The sequence below is a fragment of the Panthera onca genome, chromosome B3 (assembly GCF_046562875.1).
Source record: "Panthera onca isolate mPanOnc1 chromosome B3, mPanOnc1 haplotype 2, whole genome shotgun sequence".
Classification (NCBI taxonomy): domain Eukaryota; kingdom Metazoa; phylum Chordata; class Mammalia; order Carnivora; family Felidae; genus Panthera; species Panthera onca.
The window spans coordinates 11,757,189-11,779,600 of record NC_138344.1 but is presented as its reverse complement, the minus strand read 5'-3'; the positions used below and the strand labels follow the sequence as shown (position 1 = coordinate 11,779,600).

Below are 22,412 nucleotides of genomic sequence, written 5' to 3'. Positions count from 1 at the left end.
AATAACTTCCTCTCTGGACAGGAAGTGGTGTTTTATCAAGCCATTTTGAAAGAGGGATAATTCTTAGAGAATATAAAGCTAAGCTTAAGTACTAATCTTTTAAAAAATTAACCCCCCCATGGGTAAAATGGCTGTCTAAATAAAAGCAAAACCTCAATTTCATAAATTAAATTCAACTCTTGCCTTCTTTATGAAGTCTAAAAATTATCTAAAGACAAATTGTAAGGGGGGATTTTCCATCCCAACTGGAAAAAGGGGGTACAACTCAACAGCGCCTCCCTAGTGTTCAGTTGCATTAGGGCAAAAATTAATGCAACTAGTTTATATCCAAGAATCTCCTTTTTTCTTTCAACTTTCACAAAATTCTTTAACCCATTATATATAACCTTGAAAACTTCACCAAAAAATTCTCAAGACCACAATATATTTACTTCACACAGAGCCAGGCAAAACAAAGTTCTTAAATTTAAGAGCATGAAATTACCATGGGCACCCTTAAGTAACAAACCCAACAAACTCCACCTCCAAACCAATACAACAGATATATCGCAACCATTCCCTTGTATTTCAAATCAAATTCTAAGTATACATACACATTTCAACAAGGCAAGTTATTAACAACCGGTCCTATCTGATGGCAAAGTTATCAGAGCAATGTCACAGGGCAAATTCTCCTAAATATCAAAACCATGAGATATACGGAAACAAAATGAGAAAATGAGTACTAATGCCAAAAACAAATTATTCAACACTTTTTCTTTCAACAAGCACCCCAAGAAAACATTCACACATCCAAAAAAATCAACTTTCCTCACTTGACATTACAGTATGCCAAGACGATGTCCTCCCCTCACTGAAGAAATCCATTTTAGGTTTATACCTAACAAAAGCAACAATGTTGCATCTAAGGTAGTAAAATCCATAAGCAAAACCTAGTTTCAATTCTGTACTTTCTACAAAAGATTTTCTACCAAAATCAAAATCCAACATTCCACTTTTGATTTATACAGACCAACCACCTCCAGTCAGTCAGTGAGAATATTGCACATGTACTGATCAGAGATATCTGCCCTATGATATTTGACAATCACAAATCGCAGAATGATTTCTCAAAAGCAAAAAACTGAAGCTGAACTACTCTTTATTGTCTGTATAATGGGAAAAATATAATCAACAAGTCATTTGGTCTATCAAAATAAAGCCTACTCCACTTTTATAAGTTACTAAAACTGGTATTAGTCATTTATCAATAAATGGAACAGCAGTATTCACCTAGAATCCAAAAACAGTAATTACACGGTACGATTCATTTATTCTAAATTCCTAAATGTACAGAATAAAAATACAAGATAAAAGCCCTATTTCACATTTATATAAAATGTATTATAGACATCACCACCACCAAAATTTTAAGTTCTTTTGTGAATACCCTAAGGACACTTCCATATAAATCCAACACTTCTTCCCCTAATATTAACTATTAAAACAACAGAAAGCATCAGTTTGATATAAATCTTTAGATGAATATTCAACTGCAAGACACTTATAATATTAAAAAGCATAGGTAAAAAAGACCTTGTCCATCAACACAAAAGAACTTATAAAAATACTTTATCGCTCATCCTGAATTCTGAGGCAAAAGGCGTTTTATTTTATAAGCTCATTACACTCTCATGGCAAATTAAAGACCTATTATTACCCCTTGTTAAGTTTTTTCCCCAAGATATTTCAAAAAAGCACAAAATAGCATTTCAACCAAATGACCATCTCTTAATGCACAAATAAATTTCCACAACTTTGTGAAAAAAGACCAATCTTAATCAACCAAGTAAAACATTTTCCAGCACACCATTTCCATTTTACCAGCTTTATTCAGTACACTTTCCTGCTGGGCAACTGTAAAGGTCAAAGTGTTATTTCAGGCAGTAACTGAACATTTAATGAAACGTCAGCTTTAAAAAAAAAAAAAAAGCCCAAACTGAGAAATTTTAAAGTGTTAGAAATTTTATTAAAGTTAACATTTCACAAGGTCATACTCATACAAATCAAACTGCAAAAAGTTCCAGGCATACAAACTATCATTTGTGTTAATGTGCCATCTTTCTTCTCCAAATGTCAAAAATGTGCTTGTTTTAATGATACAAAAAGTCTTTAGAAAGTCCATTTGTGCTGGGTAAGAAACCTATGTCTTCATTCATTTCATGAAATCCATGTTAAAAGAACCCTGTCTTGGTTGTGTATTATCACAGCACTCTTGTATTAATCCATTTTCCTCAATTCCCCATAGTGGACTGCCATCTTGTTTTCTCAGTGGTAGGGTCCATTTGAGACTCTTCAAGCTGACTGGGTGCTTGATGAAAACATTAAAAGAAAAAAATGCTGTTGGAATACCAATCATCTTATTCCTTCAAACAGAACATCCACCCACCTTGAAGATACTCTTACATACACAAAGCTTTAATTTTGTAACAGCTTTCAACTATGAAACTGTACTATATTAAAGTTGTATGCACTGCACACACTTCTCAATGAAGGGAATCATGGAAAGACTGCAAACGAGTAACAAAGTTCTACTGTCACAGATACATATGTAACTATAAAAAAGTGGTAGTGAATAGTCAAATTTTTACATGTGTAATGTTATTATATGGTCAATATGAAATAAAAATTCAAATTCAAAATCCTGGAAAACTAAATTACAACAACACTATGGATTCTAAATCTCAAGACAGAAAAGTTTCCAAGCTTCTTCAAATAAAACTAGTTATGGAAAAGAATCCTAAGGAAGAAAAAAAAAAAAGGAAAGAAAAGAAACCAAGGCAGTGGGTAAAGCATAGTTTTCCAGCCCAACAGATGTTAATTAATTTTGTTTAGATAACACAAATGGCCAACAGAGATGTCACCATCATCGGCTACTTATTTGAGAATACAGAAAATATGTAGCAACTAGGAAGCAAAGAGATCAAAAATGCAAACTGACTTTTTGGTATCTGCCATAAAATGCTATCAGTTTTCAAATTAAGCACAAGTAAAATACTCCTATTGACAAAATACCAAATGTTCCTCAACAAAAAACAAATCCATTACTTAAATAATTTGAACTAAAGTTATTAGGTGGGCAATCAGGATACTGTATTATTAAATAAATAATCCTGATCCATCAAGATCAAACATAACTATAAAAGTGAGTTTTAACCCCAGTCTTCTCAATCAGTTTTGCAGCTCAAACTAAATCTACAGAAGTAAAGTCTGGGTGACTAGAAGATTATTAAGTGAAAAATACTTTTGATCTTCTGGTAGTCAATCCTTACCTCTTAAACTATCATTAGGATTTGTTATCTACGTATAGAATACAAAAGTCTACTCAGTAAACTACTGGGTAACCAAGAGACACTGGCACTCATGTTAGAAATGGGGTAAGTGTCACAGCATCAGTAACATCAGATGTAAGATCTTTCTCCTTCACATACTTTCCTTATTTCTCTCCACTCTACAATAAGAACTACATAACTCATTCATTACTATTGTCAATAAAATACCTTCCATTTGAATTATTCACTCCAAAATTAAGGAACATATCCTTCCTATGTTTAAGTATAAAAATAAAAATGCCATCAGTTCTCTTGCACCATTAACTAATTTGTCCCCAATCTCTACTGGTACAATGGCAGTTCAAGCTCTAAATGACATTGGGGATGTAAACACAATTATGATGAAAAAGACACTAATGTACAGAGAACAAGTTATGATCATTTCAATGGCTATAGGTGCAATATATTCAATTTAGTACATTAAATGATAAACTCAATGCTTTATATTCTTCTGCCACAGGACAAAAGGTAAAATTCATCCAGGACATTATATGAAATTTCATTTTAAAAATCATTATTTAAAAAAAAAATTCAAAAGAAACCTAATGATACTAAAATCATTCTAAAATTACTTAATAAAATGTACTAGTTTGTGTGACAATAGAGATTACAAAATACTAGCACACTGATCATTCTATCACATATACTGTTATGTTTTAAGACAGCTAAACAAAGAGGAATGAGGAAAGCCAATGCTAAAGAGAAAGCAGACTCTGATAACATTGTAAGGCCATGATCAGTCTGCACTCCTACAAAGCCTATCAAAAGCCAACAGTGAGAATTTTGTTAATAAGCAAAAGTGCACAGTCAAGCATCAAAATACCTAAAAGAGCAATGAGGGTTTATGAGTAAGCCATTTATCTTCATGGAATTCCAAATTCTTGCAAAAACTGAATTTATAAATAAGCAAAATTATGTTAAAAAATAAAGTGGGCATGAGTTCTTTCTGTGAGCCTGGAAATTTTCTTGGTAACAAAATCCAGTTCTTCATGTGTAAAATGGAAATTGTACCTACCTCATGTGGCAATAGTGAGAATTAAATAAGTCAGTACATTTAGAGCTTTCACATTACCTGGCATATAGAAAGACCTCAATAAATGTTATTTAGCTATTATTCCCATATACCACAATAACCAACGTACATGGAGATCTACAAACTAACCTTACAGAAGCAAAATAATTTATATTCCAATAACAACAATGTGAAAAATCCATACGATATGGATTGACCCCATATGGGATCAACTGTTTAAAGACAAACACTTTCTGCTTTAAAAAGATAATTTAGGGGCACTTTGGTGGCTCAGTTAAGCATCCAACTTTGGCTCAGGTCATGATCTTGTGGTGTGTGAGTTTGAGCCTGGCACCAAGCTCTACACTGGTGGTTCAGATTCTGCTTAGGATTCTCCCTCTCCCTCTCCCCCACTTATGTGCTCTCTCTCTCAAACAAACTTTTTAAAAAATAAATAAATAGATAATTTAATCTTGCATTAAAATAAGATCAGTATAGAAATCTGAGTAGTGTTCAGATATCAAAACCCTACTAACTCTACATCTCTCCAGTAACTTGTGAATTCCTACGGACATACTGAAAGGATGATGGTTTGATATAGAATTCCATCCTCAATGAGACCTTCATCTTTTGTTTACTTCACATACAGGCTCCAAGGTCATTCCATGAACAGGTAGAATTTTTCCACAATGACGTTCATAGTTTATATCTCCTTTTTAAGGAAATTGTTCTAAAAAAAATTCCCAAAAGCCAAAGCAAAGACTTCTATGGTAAGAGGCACTAAATAAAGCTACCCCTTAAAATCCCAAAATATTGTACATCCATAAATTTAAGAATATGAAATTAAGGAGATCTTCTCTTTAAATTCTAATTTAGTAAATATGTTCCAAAATCACTGGTATTGTAAAATCAAGTAAGTTAGCTGAAATACAAGTGAAGTTGTCTGTTGAAATGCAACTCCTGACTGAACTAGGCTTACGAGGGCCTCCCCTAAATTAAGGATAAGTAATCGCCTTACTTCTACTTCCCAGCAAACTCCCACTTTTATTAGCAACAAAAAATGTGAGGGACAGGGAAGAGTACAAGGAAAAAGAAAAGATGAACGACTCTTAATTTTTAAAGTCGGTGGTTCTAATAATGCCACAATAAATTAATGTTAATTTTTATTACTTTAAAACTTAAATGCTTATTGCAAAACCAAAGGGACATAAGGGTATAAACGAGGAGCAAAAATCGAATCTTCCCATCATGTAATTTAAATTCTTGGTGCTTATGACGACTTCAATCTTCTTTGCTCTGATCTTTAAATTTGAAAGCATTTGGGGCTCCTGGATGGCTCAGTCGGTTAAAGGTCTGACTCTTGATTTCAGCTCAGGTCATGATCTCTGGGTTCATGAGTTCGAGACCCCTGTCGGGCTCCAGGCTGACAGCACTGGAGCCTACTTAGGATTCTCAGTCTCTTTCTCTCTCTGCCCCTCCTCCACTCCCTCTCAAAAATAAATGAACATTAAAAAAAATAAACTTGAAAACATTTAATAGTGAATTCACATATACAGTTTTATTACCAAAAGTAACTTCAATCCTCAATAGGATCACAATATATGCCTGCGTCCTAAATACAATGGGGATAAAACTTAACTACAAAATTATTTGAAAAACACCAGCCAGCTACTGATCTCTTAAGAGAATAAGATTATGGTAACTAAGAAAAAGAATCATGGTACTTCAAAGTTTTACAATCAAATCAAATCTTCTTTATTTTCCATATATTAGTTTAAAATCTGACTATATATGCATGTTAAGAGGCTCAAAGTTGTAGTTTGTATCACTTTCAATTTTTACTGAGTCAAAAATTTTAGTTTTTAGACAGTAAAAATAAATACCGCATTAAAATGTATATTTTCATAATGAATTTGACCTTCTTTTTCAATTAAATCTAAAGTACTAGTTGATAAATAACGTTTGGCAGAAATTATATACCATAAATCAACAAGTATTTATTGAGGATCCACTATGTGCCAGGTAATTAATGTCTTTAAAACATAAGACAGCAGATCAATGGTTGTACATTAGAACAGTTTTCATCTCTGCCCTCACCATCACCATCGAAACATAACCAAGAAATAGTAGACATTTATACAGAAATTGAAGTACTAATTAGAGCAAAATTATCATCTATAATGTAGATTCCCAAATGGGATTCAAATTTATGAAACAGCTAGTATGTAAAGTACCAAAAAGTTCTCTCAATAATAAAACCTTTAGAGAATTCATCCAAATTCACTTCTACAGTCTTTCCCCATTCTTTCTCATGCTGGGAGTTAGAATAAACTCTTCCATAGTAGTAGTAACCAAGTCTTCTAACATCAAAGCATAATCCCAGTGTGAAAAGAATTTTGTATTGGGCTTTCAAGTTTAAGGAAAGTTCAGAATTATTTAATTTACTAACATTATTACGCTGAAATCCATTAAAAAGTATGTTCTATTACCAAAAGAAAACCCAAGGGCTTCTGAGTTCTAGGAAGAATTAAGTTGACACAAGGGATGGATCTAGGACAAGGACAGGTAAGCTTTCTTTACAGAAAAAGATAATAAATATTTCAGGGTTTGTGACCATTAGCTACCAACTATTCTCAACTCTGCAGCTATAGTGGGAAAGTTGACACAGACAATGTGTAAATAAAAGAGCAGAGCTGTGTTCCAATAAAACTTTATTTTTAGGGGTAGGTTACCAACACCCAGCTCTAAGGTGAAATGTCAGAAGTATGTTCAAATGTGAGTTACTTTGAATTCTGTAAGGGAGTTTAAGTGAAGAAAGAAAATAACAACTTGGAGTAAATAAACAAGCAAAATTTTAATAAACTTCACACACATCTAATCATGTTTTTTATTTTTGTACTGCTTTGAGCTTCACCAAATCTCTCTATATTTTTACAAGTAATTCAATTATTCAAATTTCCAAAGTCATATGAAAATTTAAAAACCGATCAAACATGAAAATTAAACAAAACTTACTAAATGGTTCCACCAACATCTATTACGTTGTACAGGCCCTTTAGAGAATTCAGTCTCAGGATTCACATTTCTGCAAGAAACAAAAAGAATATAATTTTATGCACAGAAAAAGATAAAACTAGACTACTAAAATGCCTTTATTTGAAAACTTCAACATGACGATCCACCAGAAGACCAAGACATACACTTATTTATGAACAACACAGTCCAAGCAGAAGTTCTAACCCCAAGGATTTTTTATTTTTATCTCTTAATTTTAGTATTTATTTTTGAAAGTGAGAGAGACAGAGTACAAACGGGAGGGACAGAGAGAGGGGGAGACACAGAACCTGAAGCAGGCTCCAGGCTCTGAGCTGTCAGCACGGAGCCCAACATGGGGCTTGAACTCACAAACGACAAGATCATGGCCTGAGCTGAAGGTGGACACTCAACCAAATGAGCCACCCAGGTGCTCCTCTAGCCCCAAGGATTTTCAATCTGGCTATTTGGAGACTTACCTACAGAGTAAGTTACTACAAAAACCATTCATAAGTCTCAGCCCTCAAGAACTCCCAACAGAGCAGATAAAATCTGGCCTCCCTATATGGTAGAGAACTAGTTGTTTCAGAGTCCAACATCACCTCTTAACAGTACAGAATTATTTTCTGATCTTTCATCTAATCTACTTTCAAGACTCGTAAAGGAAAACTTCCATTACCCACCTGCAAGGCCATGTTTCTCTATTATTATTATTATTATTATTAGTTCAATATTTAATCAAATTATTTTAAGATAAAGTGATAGAAACCTTTAGACAAAATTTCAAACGACTTTTGTCACCAACTGCATTGACCTACTCAAGTTAACTCTAACCCTTTTTAAAATACATTAACAAAAATACCATATCCATACTTTCCACTAATTAGACTGAAATGCCCCATTTCACATTTCAAATGCCCTCTGACTACAGGTATTTTTTCAGTCACTCCTGCTCTGAAGTATAATAACCATACTATGTAGAGCTATCATAAAAGCTCTAAGTTCAATATTAAAGTGTAGTAATTTAAGGATTTTTAGAAAGCACAATAGTTTAGGATTTAAGTTAAAACTAACCTATTCAAATGTTGTTCCATAACTAAGATTTCAATTTTTCAAATTATAAATCAAGTTCTTGATTATATTACCAAATCTTAATCGGTTTAGTCATTTTGACTAATCATAATCAAAAAATGCAGGAAAGACCTGCTTCAAAATTATCTCTAAGAGTTAAGATGCTAAAATATCCTCCTAGCAAGTTAACAAATAAAGCAATTTGTAAGAAAAAGGATTATTTACTTTTAAGCTTCCATATTTAATTTGACCTTAATAAGAATAGAGATTGTGAACAAAGACAAGTCTTAAATCAAGTAAGTGGACTAAACTGATTTAACTCTTAAGAGAATGGTGGAATTGACTTTTATTTGTGGAAAAAAAAGGTCTGAGGGAATCCTTCACACTGGGCTGGTGATGTGATTAAAAAGCTACCTACCAGTACAAGTTTGTCGCCTGTGGGTTTCACTTGGGAGTTCACTTTGCACCACTTCAAAAATTACTGACACCAATGTAATCTGCCATATCATCTCCTTTCCCAAAATTGAGAAAGCAGTATTCCGCCTTCCTTTAAAAATGGTGGGGAGAAGCCAAGTTTGGCTTCAGCACACTACAAAAGTAGGTACTTTTGCTCATATTCCTACCTATCTGTAATATTTTGCCATACCATAGATTCTCAATATAAAGCTCTAAGTGTAACGTACATTTTGACTTATATATTAAAAGGCAAAGACTGTTATCTTTATTAGCCCATCTGGGCTTTTCTTAAAATATTGACTTTGTTACCTTTTTAAGTCCTTAACGCAATTCTTACATATAAGAATAAAACCTGACAGCACTTTTGAAATGAATATATGAAATCTTCCACAAAAATAAGGTAGCAGTAAAGTCATTACCACTTGTAAGAAAATTCAGAAACCATTCAAGTTAAGCAAACTACCTTGATAATCTGAATTAAAATGATTATGATCACGATATAGTCACATCAAGGGCATATTGCTTATTTGGGAAATATTCCTTATCAAATAAATAGCTTAATTTCAAAAAGCAAAGGATTGTTTTCCAAAACACAAAACTATCTAACTTTGTATATTGTACAAATCAAAACTTTACCCAATTGTTGTAAGAAATATGCCACTTGAATGTTATGAAAAAAATCAAGTCCTACAGTTTTTATTTATAAGCTTCAGAACATCATCAAATTTAAACTGTAATGGTTAACTACATTCAGAAATAACAGCCAAATGTGAAAATTAAGTTTGTACTGAGCCACTCAATCTAGTAGGGGAAGATAGCTCGTGTCTTTGAAATATAAAAATTTCTGAAAGGAAATTAAATAGATTATGTCAAGCATGTAAACTACAAATCCTTATTTATAGTTGTGATAGCCAGCTATAAGTGTTACATTGAATACACTAGATTTTAAGTACATTTATTTAACCCAGCAATTTTTTATTGCAGCATTCTAAATCTCACTTGTTTAAATACAATTTCACACCTTAACTGGTTTTCAAGATCAATTTTCCAACATCTGCATTTAGATTGTTAATATTTTGGAATGCCTACAATCAAAAAAGTCGGGTACACTATCACCCAGGGGTCATGTTATTCAAATCATTTCTTCACAGAAACAGCACATATATTTATTATGCAAAATTATAAAAACTATTCTCCAGTTTGTATAAGATACTCCTTACTATTATTTTTATCACACAATTAAAGGCTAAAAGATATTTTAAGAGATTAGAAACTCCAAATACTTTCTAGAGATTAGAAGACAAGGTCTGCAGTGAAATATCAAGATTACAGGGCTAATCTACATTTAGAAGCTCGGTTTCCTGATTGCCGATTTCCTGATTTCCACTCTTATCACACACACCTCTCATGAATGAAGAAGATGGAGATGTCCTCATAGTCTGTTTCCCCTTAAGCCTCTCAACAAAGAAAAAACCCGGAGCAAATAAGTAAATTAATTGGTTGTCCACAGTCCAAATTTTTAAATAATCAAAAAACTAAGAATAACAGTAAATTCAACTTGAAAGAAAATTTATATTCAACATACATACCTCTATCGCATAATCTAGCCTCTAAGTGTCATACCATAGTTCGTGAAAATCTTGTGATTAACTATGGGCAGAACATGGCTGCTTTCCTTTCTGTGGGATTTCAGGTAATTTTTTAAATAGTACCATAATAACAAATGCAATAAAACCTATCGCCAGTTCAACCTAGTAATGATTTTTAGGATCCAAAAATTAGTTCAAAATGCCAAAATAAAAACGAGTATTTAAGCATCACTTGGTTCTTAAGCAGAATATAGCAGTAAACCAGAAAGTTACTTTTTATATGAAATCTGGTAACTACTGCCTATTTTACAAGCAATATTTTACAGCAAATATCAAAACACTAAATATAAGCAGCATCAGCATTAAAGTTCAAGTACATGTAAGACCTTTTTAAAATGTGACTTGCTATAATCGTTTATCTTGTTGGTGATAAAAGAGAAGCTGCAATCCATTATATTGAGGATTAATGTAGAAATTACTGTATCATTTAAATATTTTTTTAATTCTTGATACTGGAGTAAAAAAGATAAAAACCAAATCATTTAACATTTCTAACCTTCAACCATTCACTTTTTATTTTAATGGGTCAAACTGCACCTTTGATAGGCCATTACAAATTTACTGCTGATTTGTACTTAAAATTACATTACACTTCACATATATTTGTGTCCAAAAGGCCCAATTCTCAATTTTTAGGACAGTGACCAACCACATGTGAATGCTAATCTAATATCGTTATCATTTACATACAGGAAACCGTAACCTTGGCATTTGTGTCAAAGGTTAAGATGAAACAGATTTTGATTTTTTATATATATATAAGATCTTTAAAAACACTATAGTTACAGGTCTAACATTTAGTTTTCTTTTGCACACTAAAACACAAATTTGATCAAACTGCAAAATGACTGAAAAGGAAAAATTAAGCTAAAACAAAGGCAATAAAAATATTACCTTTATCACCTATCTCAATGATATAATTAGCCAACATCAACAGATAAAAGAATTTCCACATTTCAAGGCCAAAGGTAAACTTGCCTTTATATTACTTATTTGGCTAATTTGGCTATTCTTAAAATTTCCGAAGGTACTATATATACATATTTCCTCTGTTAAATACCCAACATCAGCTTGACAGTAATTTCCATGTTCAGTGTTAACTTATAAAACACCTTTCTTGAAAATTACCCGCAGACGTATTTTTTCATTCACATATGTAGTTTTAAGATGTGAAAGTATTATATACATGTTGAAAATTATTTGTTCCTTTTATGCTTTAAAAACAATTACAAAGTTATAGATTAGGTCTCTTTAGATGCGTTATTCTAATTTCCTGTAAGATAACTCACTTTAGTACGAGTTTGAAAACAAACTCATAACAACAGTTAAAATGAACGTATTAATTCCATTAATAAGAACTAAAATACGAAAGTGTCTTCAGTTTTTAAAATACAGTTCTTTTAAGAAATGTTAAGATCAGCAAATACAAAATTCTAAGCCATTTCCAAAATGTGACCTTCATCATCCAAAAAATGGCTGAAGAATTTCAGATTATAAAGACATACAACTCTGATAACTACTGATTTAACCATAATCCTGAAGCAGCAGATTATTGGAAAGTAATGACCATCTTACTGCTCTGATATAAATTATGTGTATCAACTATTTTCTTATAATACAAAAGTGCTTTGATGTGAGATAAAGGAATTTGATGGGCTTTTTTCTCGTCTCTTTTTCGAGATGAACAGTCTACATTTTGTTTCATTGACCAACTTAGTGACATTTTCCTACTCAAATGTTGGTAGCTATTAAATTTCAGATGTTGAATAAAACATTTACTTACTTGCTATATAAAATAGACTTTTGCAAATATTTCCTTTATCCTCAAGGATAAAACTCCACGGTCTCAGTCTTCAAAATGGCATACCTTTTGGGGGGGAGGGGGAAATACACCAATATTCTAAACAATTTATTGATGGAACAACAAATAGCAAGTAGAAATGTTTTAAAACTTTTATTGTGTAAAGAAAACAAAAACAAAATCCATGCTCATAAAACTTGATTTTTTAAAATGTTCTTCCCTAAAATCTACTTACTACGAATACTAACTAGCTCAAATTTTCCAATAAATTCATTTCTTTAAATACTTAAAAAATTAATTTGCACAGTATATTAGAGAATTACAAAGAAAAAAATGTATCTTTGGTTCACGGTTTTTCTCAAAATATAATCAGTCTTTTCTTGTTCCCCAAATTAAACAAAGGCTTAAGGGACCTTCAGTATTTTAAACTATTCAAAAGGCACATTAAGTTACAATGGCTAAGCACATACACTTTTCATTTAACGGAAAGGTTTAAAGGCTTTGTCAAATTATTTCAGATATTCAGTTATTCATACTCATAATCACTACTCATTGGAAATACAAATTTATCAAAGAGCAAAATAAAAACCAAATAGGCTTTTTATGTTAAAGTAATTAAAATTTACCCAGCCTTACCTCATAAAAGCTGTATTTGTTCAGAACCATCATCAACCATATTTAATCTGGTAAGTTACCTTAAAAAAAAAAAAAAAAAAAAAAAGATGTATCAATGTTTTGATTTTTAAACATTTCTTGGCCAAAGTTTCAGTGTGATGAAACAATAAGAAAATATTCCAAATACATGATCTATGGACAAATTTAGGGACGGCTCATGGACACACCACCTTTACAGTTAAGGATGCAGTTATTTCTTATCTCAATAATCTATCAGTCTTTGTTTTCCTCATCTTTTGGTGGCATGAATAAACACTAGAGATTAAGGCACGGAGATTAAATAAACTACAGAAAATTCATATCTCCAGACAGATTTAAGATTATAACCTCATTTTTATTTTTCTTTTGATGCCAGGCAATACACAAAAACAAAGGAAAAGTTTACCCTGCTTAAACACTGAAATCATCTTAAAAATTAACCATCTAGAAATACCTTTTACAATTACAAACAATTAAAAATTAACTCCTCCAGGAGAAATTAGTGAAGTTAAAATGGCTACTGGTTACTTTAAATTTTTAAACCACAAGTTATTTGATCTCACCAAGTGAGATATTAGCTTTGTCTTTTAAGCAAGTCTAAAACATGTAGTGTCTATGACCTTTATTCAATTTCAAACCAGGGTCTTGGAAATTTTGTCTCTCCCTTCCCCCATTTCTCCCATAAAAAGATCCTACGAGGTTAAATTGCTAGCAATTATTTTGCATTTCACTATTCAAAAAAGGAGCCTGAAAAAACAGATTCAGAATATACATTTAAAACTTCTCTTTCAGTGTTCGAATATAAAAAATGAGGTTTTGAAAAACCAGAATTGATACTTAAGATTCTGTAAATCAAGATATGCGCAACTGATGTAACATGTAGCACTATATGAATGCCTTTCAGAAATAAAGCAATTTCACTGACAAAAAAAATACCATCAGAAATACGGTCGATTACACCAGTAACTCTGATTTTCTAAGTACTACGTAAATCTGCCCAACACTGTTTTTACGTAGATCTGCACCTTTACAACACGAGAGCTACCGCAGAATGGAGACAAATATGTTATAACATACACAAAGGTTTGTGCCATTTGTGGTTTGCTCCTCAAACCATTAAACTTAAATTCCCTCTCAGTTTTTTAAACTCAAAACTATAGAGGACTCCGCAAATTCTTGAGAAAGCAGTATTTATTATGAAAATACTCTTCCGTTTTCAGCAGATCTAGATTTTTATGCATGCAACAAATGCAACAAATATGGCTCCTCTTCATCGCCCATTACCGAGAACAGTCCTACTTTAATATTTACACTAAGAGAAAGTAACTTCACAAAGAGATTTGGCGTCAGAATATTCCTTTGTAAAAGTTTCGTCGACCACGGCTTGTGCTAACATACATTATTTTTAAAAATAATAAAATGATGAACTTCAACTTTTAGAAGTCCAGGAACTGATCCAAGTACGTTCTAACATTCAGGTGTGGTAAGTTACAGATAACGGCTCCTTATGACCTTTTAAAAAGTACCCCACAGTATATTTAATCATTATTCAAACATCAGAATGTCAACTAATCTTGGCGTAACTAGTCCGCAAAATAAACTATCTTCATCAAACGTCATCGTCTACTCTCGTAATTAAAACCTATTTATTTCCATTAAACAGCCGAGACGACAGCATAGTAAACTTATCTTCGTAATTTTTGAAATACCAGCGGCACTTCTCCAACTTGCATTTTTAAAAGACAACCTTAACGTCATCAAGGTTTTAATAAGCAGCAAGTACCTTCTTGTCTGTAACACTGCAGCCGTTTTCAAAATCGGCTTTGAAAGAGTTAAAAGCCAACACCCAAAAGAAGAAAAAAAAAAAAAAAAACACACAAGTTTTATTTTTGTTTAAACGTAGTCAGGGTTCCATTGTTCTTTTTAAATTCCACCATGAAGGAGAGCTCCCACCTCGCCGGAAAGAGGTCAAAAAGCTCCCCCGTTGGAGAACCTGAAAAGGATTTTTTTTCCCCCTTACCCTAAATATCAAAATAACTCACCCGGGCAGAAAGGGGCTCTCCTCGCGCGGTCCCCTTCGGGCTCCCGCCTGCGGTCCCCCGCCGCCGCCCCTTTCCCGGCCGGGCCGCTGCGGGCAGCGAGGCCGCCCCCCGTGGGGTCTGCCGCGGGGCCCCGCGCGCCCCCCGGCCCCGCGGCGCCCGGCGCTTCCCGCCCGGAGAGCCAGCGGGCGCCGCCGGCGGGGCCGCCTGGGGAGAGCCGGCCAGCGAGGCCCGGCCCGCCGCCCCCTCCTGCTCGCGCGCTCAAGGACATTTTGCTTTTCCTCCCAAGGACAAAGGACAATAAAAGGAGCCGGGGAGCCACTCACCGGGTCCGAGCGCGGCTGTCGGCACCTCCAGGTCGCCCGCACCCGCGTTCCGCGCCGTGCCGCCCGCCCGAGCCTCCCGCCCGCGCCGGGTCGAGTCGCCGGGGCCCCGGGGAGCCTCCGCGGCCGCTGCCGCAGCGGCGCTTTCGGCGTCGTGGGCCCGGCCGCCCCGGGCGCCTCTGCCGCGGGCTCCGACACCGGCGCGCGGCCCGCCTCGCCTCGGCCGCGGCCGCTTCGCTCCCGCGGGCCTGAGGGTCGCCCAGACGCAGCTTCCCGCCGGCCGGCGGGCCCCGCGGCCGCGGCGGAGCGCCTGACAGCTCGGGGTGCTGCTGCCTCTCCGGCCATCTTGTGCCGTGTGTGTGTGGTGTCTCTCTCCCGTCTCCTCTCTCGGCTTTACTCCCTCCTCCTCCTCCCCCCGCCCCACACACCACACAACATGGCCTCTTCGCTGCGGCGGCGGCTGCGGCGGCAGCAGCAGCTCCACCGCGCTCCTGCCCGCTCCCCTCCCCCACTCTCCCCGCCTCCCGCCCGCAGCCCCTGGTCCCAGCGCGCACGCGCGCTGCCGCCCGCCCGCCTCGCCCATTGGCTCCGCGAGCTTCCTGCCACCCCTTCCCGGGAGCGGCCTCACGCACGCTCGCAGGCGTCTTCCTCCCTCCTAACAACAACTACTTCGGTGCTATTGGCTAATTTTGATCCCACCCCTTCGGCTGCCTCCGCGCGGATAGGCTGACCTTAGTGCCATTCACCTCCCTTAGGTGTTTCTGGTTTTCTTGAGGGGTACCAGCCCGCGATTGGCTGGTGATGGAACCTTTGGGTTTGGAGCTGAGCTGTTGCTTTTCGCCCCGCAGTGCGGACCCCTCCAGGCTGGCTGGGGAGGGGAGGGGTGCGGGTGGTGGTTCCTGGCGCAGGCTAGGCCAGGTAGGATTTAGTACAGAGACCTTCACTTCTGCTTAATAGCTTCACTTCTGGAAAAAGCTCGGAATGCAGTGCCTCTGAGCTCAGATTTTTGTCTTCTTTTTTTAGAAAAAGGAAAATGACTGACAGGTTGATAAGCAAACAAGATGCAGGTTCATAGCCCTTGGGCAAGCAGCCATGTCTCCTCAGCTGTAGAACTCAAGATCTAACCAACCAGTCTTTCCCTAAGGGTCACAAAGTCAGGACCAGTGGTTTTTACAACCAAGCACATATCCCCAAGCCCAATAATCAAATTGAGTTGCCATCTACTTGAGGGTTGGTAAGCTTCCGGTTGCCCATTTATGCGAGGCAGCCTATTCATAATGTACAGTGTCCTTAGAACTTACTGAATCAGTATTTCATAATCTTGGTTGGACTTGATTCCACCCTTTAGGGCAGTATTTGTTTAAAGGGGTAATTTTAACTTGAACAGTCACAGTCTACCTGTCCAACCTTCTCCCTGAGAAACCAGGCAAAATAAACTTAATTTACTTTAAGAAAATCTCACTATTTTTCACTATGTCTTCCTACTTTGATCTGGAAGCTATTCTAGGCATTCAACAGGAATAACTGAAAATCTAAACTTCCCTGAAATGGATGAGAAAGGAAAAAGTGGCTCTCTCCCACTGCCACCACTATAGAAATCTTGCTTCTTTTGGCAGGGAATCTAGGGAAATGGAAGAGAACACCAGAGGCTCTTAGTTTTAACAGATTTATTTGCAAGGCTGATTCTTGGGGCAACTATTAAATTCTCTAGAGACCCTGCCCCTGGGTTAGAATGTTAAATACTCATCAGGCCCAGGAACTAGCTCTGGTCCTTCTTTTAAAAAGAGCACAGTTGAAGGGTACCTGGGTGGCTCAGTCAGTTGAGTGTCTGACTTCGGCTCAAGTCATGATCTCACCCTTTACGGGTTTGAGCCCCATGTCCGACAGCCCCCTGCTTCTGATTCTATGTCTCCCTCTCTCTTTCTGTCCCTCTCTCTCTCTCTCTCTCTCTCTCTCTCTCTCAAAAATAAACATTTAAAAACAATTTTTTAATAAAAAAAAATACCATAGTTGTTAATTGCCTTGGCTCAAATTGGCATCAATTACTTAGGGCAGAGCTAAGACTAGAACCTAAGTCTCCTGACTTATAGATTGTGGATTCCTTCTATGCAACCTGGCCATCCACCCTAGCAATATAAGTTTAGTTCTAAGTGGGCACACAAACAGAGTGCTTCTTTAATTAAATTTTTTCCATTTAATTTCCAACAGACATCCCCATATACAGTCTAGCTTTGAACACCGTACACCCGCAACAAGACTTCTTTCTCTGAATTAGCGCCACTCTGAACCCTTTTTCTTCATTCTTCCCTGTGTGTTCTTGCTATGCTATTGTTCACTCCCCTTTTCCCCTTCCTACCACTACCTTAAATCCATCTGTGATTCTACTTTTCCATATGCTTCACCAAGTATTCTGTGCCAGCAAAACAGACCTGAACAGGCCTTTATTAAAAATAGTAATGTCTGGGGGCGCCTTGGGTGGCTCAGATTGTTAAGTGTCCGACTTCAGCTCAGATCATGATATCACCATCCATGAGTTTGAGCCCCACATCAGGCTCTGGGCTGAAAGCTCAGAGCCTTGGAGCCTGCTTCAGATTCTGTGTCTCCCTCCGTGTCTGCCCCTCCCCTGCTCTCTCCCTTTCTCTCTCTCTCTCTCTCTCTCAAAAATAAATAAACATTGGGGGAAAAAAATAGTAATAGCTGAAAAGCCTTGAGTTAGCTATGTGCCAGGCATTGTTCTCACCCCTCATTGTAGATTAATTGAGCACCCCTATGAGAGACTATTATTATCCCCCTGCATTATCTTTATTAGGAAACTGAGGTGCAAGGAGTTTAGTTTGCCTAGGCTCGCACCAACAAGACTTACCAGAACCAGGATCGAGCCCAGGTGGTCTGGCCCTGGACCCATTCCCTTCAGCCTCTCCCAGTTTCTTTTTGAAGACTGCACCTTGCCAGAGAAGTTCAGTTGGATCCCTGTCATGTGGGGCTGTCTAATTTGCCAGCTGCCCCATCCTCGACTTCATTGAAATGTTCCACCTTCAGAATTGGGCCTCCCTCCAGTTGGGAAATATCTGGTCTATCCTAGGTGAGTTCCCAGATGCAGGCCCCACCCTGTTACTGTCAAACTCCTTGCACGCCATGTGGGAAACATCTAGGTCTTGTTTTGTTTTATCTTTGAGCGTGGACCCACACAGCTCAACCGTGGGGTGACTCCCTTAGGCAGCTTACATAAAGTAGCTTTCTTCTCCCAAGCTTCTATCCCACACAACATCCTCTTCAGAGAAAGCCCTTATCGGCCACGTTGAAACTTTATTCCCCGCCACACGTGACAGCCATAATTTCCTTTGACATATCTTTAGCGTGTCTTTAGCCATCCTTCATTAAAGTTAGACTAGCTCTGCCCTAAATTAAAGGCACCTGACACCTGGAGGACCCCGTCCTATCCCCTCCACTGTTCTTTTTCGGGCTAAGTGATCTGCCAATGAATGGAGAAGAGATCCCTCCCTCCCCCACAATGGCTTCTATTACTGCTGTTTCTTTACAGGGGAAAATGAAGAGCCCTCAGCCTTGGCTCACGTGAAGGAAAGACCTCTGTGTGTGCTCTGAGTAGTTGTGGTCCTATTTAATTGTGACCGAATGAAAATACGGATGGGCCGAGAATATTCTGTAAGGATACAAGGATTTGTTTACACTGGTTGCCTCCACGGAGATCTCGAAGGTAGAGAATGAAGTAGGAACTGGGAATGTCACTTTCCACTTTATACCCACTGGTGATTTTTGAAATTTGAACCATGTGAATGTAATACCTTTTTAAATAAAGAAAGAAAAGAAAAACCTGAAATCCAAATAATCTGCTGAGCTAAAAGCTGACACTGTCAGACAGGAAGGTAACTTTTTCTTTTAACTATTTAATTGTGACATCTGCATTTGTTATAATAAACACTTTAAAAAAAAAATGAAATAAAGGTCACGCAATGGTTGGTACCTCCAGGGATGTGAATAGCATTTAAAATGTCCCTGGTTGGGGCGCCTGGGTGGCTCAGTCAGTTAAGTGGCCAACTCAGGCTCAGATCATGATCTTACCGGTTTATGCCTTCGAGTCCCACGATGAGCTCTTTGCTGCACGCTCAGAGCCTGGAGTCTGCTTCAGATTGTGTCTCCCTCGCTCTCTGCCCCTCCCCTGCTCAGTCTGTCTCAAAAATAAATAAAGATTAAAAAAAGTTTTAAAAATAAAAAAATAAATTAAAAAAATAAGGAGTCGCTGCTTGATGATAAGGATTCCTGGAACATGAAATGGAGTCAGCAGCTTTCATTCCCAAGGTAACATGGTCTCATACACTGCAGAACCGTCCTTCCCACTGTGCCCCTGCTTCCCGGGAGCTCTCCAGATCTGTTTCCCTGTTTCTGCCCTCCTGGCTCCCTGTGGCAATTAAAAAAGAGGCAGAGACGCCAGCAGGGTCTGCTTTTCTTCGTTTTCTGTCCTTTGTGTCTACCTTGGTCTGGGGTGTGTCCCTTATGTGATCAGCCCCGCTCGTGATGGAGGCTCAACAGAATCCAGAATGTCTTTGCCTCAAGTCAGAGACACGGTTTTCAAGTATAGGCCTTTCCAGATTCCTACAGTTCTGCTCCTGCTCTCTGCTGTTTGTTTTGCCGCTTCTATTCTGCATGATTATATGCAGACTCTTACTTCTGTACCCACCCCTCTCCTTCTTCCCTTGTGACAGTCTTCCTTCTTCCCAGGGTACATTGCTCCCGGGATTGACATTCATTTGAAACTCCAAATATCATTTCCAAACACAGTTATAACAATGTGCTCAATAATGAGCTTCTTCCATGTTTGAAGTACTGTTTTACAAGCGGGGGGGTGGGGGGGGTGGGGGGGGGGGCCGAGGTACCTGTTCTCATGGAGCTTACATTCTAATGGGGTAGGAGTCCATAAGTAAGAAAATACCAGGTAAGCGCCATAATGACGGGGGCCTGATTTCAGCTGAGTGGTCAAGGAAGGCCTCTCTGAAGAGGTGATGTTTAAATTGAAGCAGGAAGCGCACCAAGGAGACAGCTATCTGTATAACTGCGTGTGAGTTTCAGGCTAAGATGGCAGATGGTATTCATGCAACTAATTTTGCTCCAACCCAAAACTGCTCTAAACAGATTTTCTTTTCTTTCCTTTTTTTTTTCAAATCTTTTCTTTCTTTCTCTCTTTCTTCTTCTTTTTTTTATTTTATTTTTTTATTTTTAAGTCATAAACTCAGAAGGAAAGGAGAACAGGAGAAAAGAGCAACACAATTTCAGAAACTGGAAAATAGATGGCTAACCGGTGGTAACTGGTTTAGCAGATCAGAGAAAGCTGAGCTGCATCCCAGCTTCTACTGTAAATACCTCAAAAGGCTCAGAAACTGCCAGAACCAGGGATCACTGGGACTGAGGGTAGAAGAGAAGGCTAAGTGAGTGAGAGCAATTTGAAAAGCAGTTGGATCACCCATCCCATCCCTGATCCCAGCAGAAGGTTGGAGGTTCATCCTGCAGTGAGAATCTCTGATCTAGAGGACGCCAGGCACACAGAGGACATAAGAACCATGGCAGAAATGGGGGGGTTGGGGGATCCAGAGGCCAGATATATAGCAAATGCAGCAACTCCAACCATCTTGTGCCATTTTGGCTCTCAGAATGCTGGCAATACGATCTTCACCTTCCAGATAAGAGACTGGAAACCTCTTCCAGAGGAATCTAATCAGCCTCTGAGGAAAGATCCACAGAGTCTGACACTGGGGCATCTCCCAACTGATCCGATCAGGTCACCGTTCAGTGAAGCTCAGGGTCAGTGTGCCAGACACCTCGTGTGCACCACTTCTCATCCTCTTGGTCTCACCTCTTACTCTGCCCACAGTTGCAGGCACTGCCCCATCAAGTTCCTTGCATCTTCCCAGAGCAAGTGTGATGGTTAATATTATGTGTCAACCTGACCAGGCCACAAAATGCTTAGATAGTAATCATTATTTGTAGGTGAGTCTTTGAGGGTATCTCTGATTAGATTAGCACTTGAATTGGTAGACTGAGTAAAGCAGATTGCCCTCCCCTATATGGGTGGGCCTCGCCCAAACTGTTGAGAGCTTAAATAGAACAAAAAGGTGAAGGAAGGGAAAAGTTGCACTCTCTTCCTCTCTCTCTGCCTTATTATTTTTGAGATGAGGCATTGGTCTCCTGCACTGAGATGAGAACTTATGCCATTGGCTGTCTTGGGTCCCAGGCACAGGGACTGGAACTATACCATTGGCTCTCAGGGTCTCCAGTTTGCAGAATCATGGGAGATCATGGGACTTCTCAGCATAATCACATGAGCCAATGCCTTATATCTATATCTATCTACTGTTGTTTATGTTTTTCTGGAGAACCTTAGCTAATGTAGCAAACAGAGTTTCACCTCAGCCCTGAATCTTGCTTTCCATCCCAAAGCTTCTCTGATACCCATGTGGGTGTGCAAAAGCACTCGGCATCAGCATTCAGGCATGTGCAGCCCAGAAATTCAGGGATGATAAGGTCTGTGGAGCTACCTTCGAGGATAAATGTTTCTTTCCCTCTTTCAGCCCCTGAGTGGACAGTTCTGAGACACTCTCCTTAAGACCCAGAACATCCCGTGGAATGGAGCACCAGTCACTACATCAATGGCCAGCTGGATAAATTTCTGTCTTTTTTCACTCCCCCTATCCCTTATTCCTGCTTCTTTGGATCGCTCACCAAATGCACTACCTCCATGTAAGTCTTGAGCCTTTAGACTGTACTCTTATTCATGAGCACACGGCTAATGACAAACAGCTAAAGAAAGCTTCTCAGTGAAGGATAAGGACCAAAACCAGCAGGAAAAAAAAAAAAAAAAGTAACTTGAAGGAAAAACAGACCATGCAGGGAAAAGACATCAAAAAATAAATTTAGAAAATTATCATTAGTATTTTCAAAAGGAAAAAAAATAATATTGCATTCATGAAAATAGGAAAGGAGGCCATATAAA

General features: G+C 37.8%; 1 protein-coding gene across 2 annotated transcripts; it reads right to left on the bottom strand.

Moving 5' to 3' along the window:
• Positions 1–1,986: 1,986 nt before the first annotated feature.
• Positions 1,987–15,911, bottom strand: LOC144616730 (uncharacterized). Of its 2 annotated transcripts, XM_078448978.1 has the most exons (5): positions 15,413–15,907; positions 13,030–13,088; positions 12,376–12,459; positions 7,399–7,468; positions 1,987–2,350 (listed from the first exon to the last, which is right to left on the bottom strand). In XM_078448978.1, exons 1-2 carry the CDS (start codon positions 15,752–15,754, stop codon positions 13,062–13,064), a joined length of 369 nt encoding a protein of 122 aa, XP_078305104.1. In that variant the 5' UTR covers positions 15,755–15,907; the 3' UTR covers positions 1,987–2,350; positions 7,399–7,468; positions 12,376–12,459; positions 13,030–13,061. The 2 variants fall into 2 exon arrangements, with proteins under 2 accessions (XP_078305104.1, XP_078305105.1); XM_078448979.1 differs by lacking the exon at positions 12,376–12,459 and having other exon boundaries at positions 15,413–15,911.
• Between the last annotated feature and the right edge of the window lie 6,501 nt (positions 15,912–22,412).